The sequence below is a fragment of the Panicum hallii genome, chromosome 1 (assembly GCF_002211085.1).
Source record: "Panicum hallii strain FIL2 chromosome 1, PHallii_v3.1, whole genome shotgun sequence".
NCBI lineage: Eukaryota > Viridiplantae > Streptophyta > Magnoliopsida > Poales > Poaceae > Panicum > Panicum hallii.
In genome coordinates, this window is record NC_038042.1 from 10,120,854 (window position 1) to 10,127,269 (window position 6,416).

Here is a 6,416-nt window from a genome sequence, read left to right on the forward strand (position 1 = left end):
ATGAAAGATTTAGGTGAAGCCTCATTCGTTTTAGGAATTGAGATTCACCGAGAAAGAAGCAAGGGGGTTTTAGGATTATCGCAGAAAGCATACCTAGAAAAGGTACTAAAGAAGTACGGTATGCATGCGAGTAAGCCAACACCTGCTCCTATAGTCAAGGGCGATAGTTATGGGAAATTTCAGTGTCCCAGAAATCAGTATGAAATCGATCAGATGAAAGCGGTACCATATGCTTCAGCTGTCGGAAGCCTACAGTATGCTCAAGTATGTACGCGCCCTGACTTAGCATTTGTCACCGGGGTACTTGGCAGATTCCAGAGTAATCCAGGGATAGAACACTGGAAAATGGTTAAGAAAGCCTTGCGTTATGTGCAAGGAACGAAAGACCTCATACTAACATACAGGAGATCTGAATCCCTAGTGATAGAGCGTTATTCAGACTCAGACTTTGCGGGAGATAAGGATGACAGAAAATCCACGTCAGGCTATGTGTTCACTCTCGCAGGTGGAGCTATATCGTGGAAAAGCTCCAAACAGACAGTCACTGCATCATCTACGATGTATGCAGAATTCATAGCTTGTTACGAGGCATCGGGGCAGGTTAAATGGCTAAAGAAATTCATACCCGGATTAAGAGTGGTTGACAGCATAGAAAAACCACTAAAGATGTACTGCGACAATGAGCCTGCAGTATTTTACGCTCACAACAACAAGTCAAGTGGAGCTGCCAAACACATTGACATAAAGTTTTATATTGTTAAAGAGCAAATCCAGGATCATACAATCAGTCTTGAGTATTTGAGCACAAAGAAGATGTTAGCGGATCTGCTCACAAAAGGCTTACCACCCAATGTGTTCAGATAACACTTAGCCGGCATGGGTTTACGGGAAAGCCTATGATTCCTGGACAGTAAGGGCCCAAAAGTAAGGTTCTGTTTCAAACAGAAAAGTGTGTTGTGGCTGTTAATCCAACAGTAATAACTGTTGAGACGAGGCATGCTCGATGCACTGATCTGAATGAAATCGGACGTAAAAAGTGAGTAAATGAGTTGAGATCAAAGGGGATAATGTTAGTTTGATCTCATCCCGGATCGGTCCAACGACCGATCCGGAGTCCGTTACGCGTCCTGATCGGGGGCGCACAGCCAAGCCAATGGCATGTGGGCCCCCGTCGCGCAGCGCCAAATAAAAGCAAGAGGGGGGGGGGGGCGGGGCACACGGTACGAGGTTCATCACGTCGCCTGTAGCCCCATCAAAAACCCTAGCCCAATCCGATCTAAGGGGCGCTGAGGCGACGGGAAGCACCGCCGTTTGCACTGCATCGCCGCCGCAATCTCATCCTCGACCTCGACTCCGGCTCGGCTTCATATCCGCCATGGCCAACAATGGCGAATCCGGCTCATCGACCGGAGGTACGCCATATCTCCCTCTCTCTGTTTCACTCTCGGTTAGTCCTAAGTACCATCATTGTTTGGCTAATCACCGAGCTATCTAGCACTTAGTCGATCCCTAAGTCTTACAATAATAACTAAGAAGTTACCAGAGTTTCAATATGTTGAAGAAATGATCATCATCTACAAGAAACAACTACTGAATAAACCATTAAACAAGAATATGCTAAACTTTTACTTCCAAACAATGAAGTTCAGGTGAAAACAGCAACTGCGGAAATAATGTTTTTTGACTTCAGGAATACTACATATGATGCATCCATCTGAAGAAGCAATCAACAAAATCATGCTAAATCAATGTTAAGCTCAGAAATATAACAGGACAAGGCCTACCAAATGTGTTCAAAGGTGATTCAAATTTAATTGTTTAAGGGAAAAACTAAATACTGTATGGTTATGCAAAAACTCAACGTTAGATGTGAAAAATATCTTGTCAAAGAGACGTGCAATAAATTAACAGAGACAAAATTTTAATTATTTTAATTATTTATATTTATAGAGATAAAATTTTTATTAATTTATTATTTATGTTACATAGATAACCATGGCTTTTAAGCCTTATTGCTACTATTGCTTTTTAGCCTTATTTTATAAGCTACTATCTACATAATATAAAGAATAAGAACTTTTGAAAAAAATATTTTCTGATTGGGTCCGTTATACCCCTCATATTGGACCCTCCTATCAGGATCGAGGAAGATGGGAGAAGTTGTAGACCTAAGAAATTGCGAGTTGGAGAATGTTTCTGCCAAAAAACATATTCTTTGTCTCCCGCAGGACGTTGCCTTTGTCTCCCGTCACATCTTTTATAGTCCATTAATGTTAGAAAATTTAACATTGTGGTCCGTAAAATTTAACTTATGAATAGAAAAATGAACTTTGTAATTCATGAGCATGAAATTTTTTACATATTTGCTAGGATTTAAAAAAAATGTGCATGCCGCACATGCACTCTACTTAATTCCATGGTTTGCCTTATTTTTAAAGCTTCATTTATTCTATGACTTTGCCTTATTATTTTATTTGTGGTTATATTAACCTTATTCCATGGCTTTGCCTTATTTTTAAAGCTTTATTTATTCTTTGGCTTGCCTCATAAACACGAAATTTTTTTACATCTTTGCTAGGATTTAAAAAAAAAACATGTGCATGCCGCACACGTGCACTCTACTTAATCCCATGGCTTGCCTTATTTTTGAAGCTTTATTTATTCTATGACTTTGTCGTATTATTTTATTTGTGGTTATATTAAACCTTATTCCATGGCTTCCCGCAAGTTCCAGCGCTCATCCGCACTCGAGACCCGCAGCTCTGGACCCTCATATTGGACCCTCCTATCAGGATCAAGGAAGATGGGAGAAGTTGTAGACCTAAGAAATTGCGAGTTGGAGAATGTTTCTGCCAAAAAACAGATTCTTTGTCTCCCGCAGGACGTTGCCTTTGTCTCCCGTCACATCTTTTATAGTCCATTAATGTTAGAAAATTTAACATTGTGGTCCGTAAAATTTAACTTATGAATAGAAAAATGAACTTTGTAATTCATGAGCATGAAATTTTTTACATATTTGCTAGGATTTAAAAAAAAACATGTGCATGCCGCACATGCACTCTACTTAATTCCATGGTTTGCCTTATTTTTAAAGCTTCATTTATTCTATGACTTTGCCTTATTATTTTATTTGTGGTTATATTAACCTTATTCCATGGCTTTGCCTTATTTTTAAAGCTTTATTTATTCTTTGGCTTGCCTCATGAACACGAAATTTTTTTACATCTTTGCTAGGATTTAAAAAAAAACATGTGCATGCCGCACACGTGCACTCTACTTAATCCCATGGCTTGCCTTATTTTTAAAGCTTTATTTATTCTATAACTTTGCCGTATTATTTTATTTGTGGTTATATTAAACCTTATTCTATAACTCTAGCAGCATATTCTTGAATCTCTATCTTCGCGTTTTAGATATTTGATTGAGGCATGGCCATGACAAGTTAGCTATTCCCACAAGTTTTCTTTCGATATTTTTGTTTTGTTTTTACATTTAGAAAATTGACAGAAACAATATAAAATGATAAAATTCATAAGTAACTAATAAATTGAAATCAGGAAAGAAAAAAAATACCAAAGAATCCTCAATATCTTAGACAAGCTCCAAGAATGCATGTGACATGACTTGACACAATTAAATAGCATTAACAAAGATACCTTTTTCCAATAGTCTCAAATTTCGAAAATGTAAAATATGAACAGGCAAAACATGTTATCTTTAGTTATATGTACCGGCAAATTTTGTGCAGTTAACCCAATGCAATGGCCGAAATTAAAATAAATATGCGGAGTTACTAGTAGTGTACAGTAGCTTGAAAATTTAACTAGCCTCTATGTTGAAGTTGGCCATCTTGTTCTTCTGCGTGGTTACTCGTATTGGAATGCTGATGATGGCGGGTTAGCTATTTCCCCAAGTTTTCTTTGGAGATTTTGTGCTAATTTTATTTATTTATTTAGAAAATTGACAGGACCTTTTTGTAAACAATTGCACCTTAGATCACGCAGATTATTAAACAATATAGGCACTTTACTAAGCCTGTCATCTCATGCATGACGTTGTCTCTTGTGTGTTTTCCCTTGGTACGTGCTGCTCAATCGCCTCCGGTGCGCACAATGATTCCTGCCGGGTGCCAGATGTTGGAGAACAATGATGCACGCCGCTGGAACTGAGAAAAGGGCACGCATGGTGGATCGATGCCAAGACGTCCGGCGCAAGTATGCCCAGGATGTCAGGCACGTTGCCAAAGTGAACTTCTGTGTCGGTCCTCGCGACTACGTGTCCATGGCAGCACTTGCAGCTTCGCCTTTTCTTTTTTCACCCTCTCCTGGTCGATCATTCCACACGGCTCCATCGATGCTTCTCCTGCTACGTGCGTCCGTGACAACTTTAATTTGAAAGATGGGTTGTTTACGTGGCTGGCCTACTACATGGGATCAACGGCTACAAAATAAACAAGTCCAGCCCATCATTGATAAAAAAAACACACCATCAAGTGAAGTGTATGCGACTTGTATGTCTGCCTCGAGACACTATATATAACTGTCCCCCTGGTTCACCTCTTCATCGAAGCCATAGCAGAGAAAAGGAAAAGGCAGCTAGTGATCACAGGATCAGAGATAGACTTGCTTGGCTGATCGAGCTGAGCGAGCTCAAGAAAGCCTCTCGAGTGAGCTTCCAGTAGAATAATGGTCATGGGAAAGCAAGGAGCGGCATTGCTTGCGGTGATCTTTGCATCTGCGCTTGTTGGCCTCGCGGCCGGCGGCAACTTCTACGAGGAGTGCGACGCGACGTGGGAGCCCCAGAACTGCTGGGCCTACGACGATGGCAACAGGCTCTCCCTCGCCCTCGTCAGCAACTCATCAGGTCACATAACAACCGATCACTTGCTAATAATAATATAATGTTACTGGCTTATGCTTTGAGATATCAAGATCAATCGTCTGATCAAGACTGCGTTGATTTAAACACTTGTGTGCAAACAATTGATCACTGCAGGCTCGATGATCCGGTCGAAGAAGCAGTTCGTCTACGGGACCGTGTCGACCATGATCCAGCTTGTCCCCGGCGACTCCGCCGGCACCGTCACAACCTACTACGTGAGTGACAGAAACCAAACCAATAATCCCATATCGATCTCTGCGTTCAAGCACCGTGCTCATTCCGAAATGTATCAAATTGAACTCACCAAAGTTTATCTGATGAAAGCTTGCTGCTTCTTCCCTTTTCCATGCCCGTGCAGACGTCCTCGCTCGGCGATAACCACGACGAGATCGACTACGAATTCCTGGGCAACGTGACCGGCCAGCCCTACACCATCCACACCAACGTCTACGCCGACGGCGTCGGCAACAAGGAGATGCAGTTCAAGCCCTGGTTCGACCCCACCGCCGACTACCACAACTACACCATCTCCTGGGCTCCCTGCATGATCGTGTAAGCAGATCGATCACAAACAGAAAGTACGTAGCTGCTGCGGCGAGCAAATCGATCGAACAATGCATATACATTTGCAGTTGGTACATCGACGGCGTCCCCGTCCGTGCGTTCCGCAACTACGAGGCGAGCCACGGCGTGGCGTTCCCGACGAGCCAGCCGATGTACGCCTACTCCAGCATCTGGGCGGCCGAGGACTGGGCCACGCAGGGCGGCCGCGTCAAGGCCGACTGGTCTAAGGCGCCCTTCGTCGCCAGCTACCACGGCATCGACCTCGACGTCTGCGAGTGCTACGGCGGCGGCTGCATTGCCGGCTGCGCGGCGGGGTTCGGCGGCTCGGGGCGCTACTGCGGCCTCAGCGCCGCGCAGGTGGGGAAGATGCAGTGGGTGCAGAGCAACTACAGGATCTACGACTACTGCGCGGACCCCAAGCGGTGGATCAACGGCCAGAAGCCGGTCGAGTGCGACCTGGCACAGTACTGATGATCAGCCTAAGAGGCTGCTGATCAAGAAACATTTATAATCAAGAGAAAATCATACAATAGTACTGTGAGAGCATATCCTCCCTTTGAGTTTCAACTTATTTGTATTGGTCGTCTTGTGCTTTGGGTTTACTCTTGTATGGTCACTCATATATATGAATTTTGGGAATAATAATTAATTTATTGTTTTATTTTATATCAGTCACGGGTTAATTCGAAGTATCTGTGGACTGGACAGTGACAGTGATAATAGAGCCGTAGCCTTGTGCTTCGTTCATGGCACTTTTGTCGAACGAATTATGAGTCTAGCACGTTCCATGATCGTTTCTCTGAATGAGCCTGTAAACAAAGCATGCATGTAGGACTAAGCTGCTAGCTCTTTCTGACCAATTCCATTTCGGTATATAATACAGAATCCATGCAACTAAACTTTTCAAACTGTGAGTATCAATATCATTTATTGTTGAAAGCGTTTTCCTACTTAAATATTTTAGTGTATTG

At 42.7% G+C, this 6,416-nt stretch overlaps 1 protein-coding gene across 1 annotated transcript; it reads left to right on the plus strand.

Moving 5' to 3' along the window:
* The first annotated feature begins 4,579 nt into the window (after positions 1 to 4,579).
* LOC112874459 (probable xyloglucan endotransglucosylase/hydrolase protein 12) lies at positions 4,580 to 6,111 on the plus strand. The gene is made up of 4 exons (XM_025937784.1): positions 4,580 to 4,863; positions 4,996 to 5,096; positions 5,240 to 5,433; positions 5,514 to 6,111. The coding sequence occupies exons 1-4, from the start codon at positions 4,686 to 4,688 to the stop codon at positions 5,914 to 5,916; spliced, it is 876 nt and encodes a 291-aa protein (XP_025793569.1). The 5' UTR covers positions 4,580 to 4,685; the 3' UTR covers positions 5,917 to 6,111.
* Positions 6,112 to 6,416: the final 305 nt, after the last annotated feature.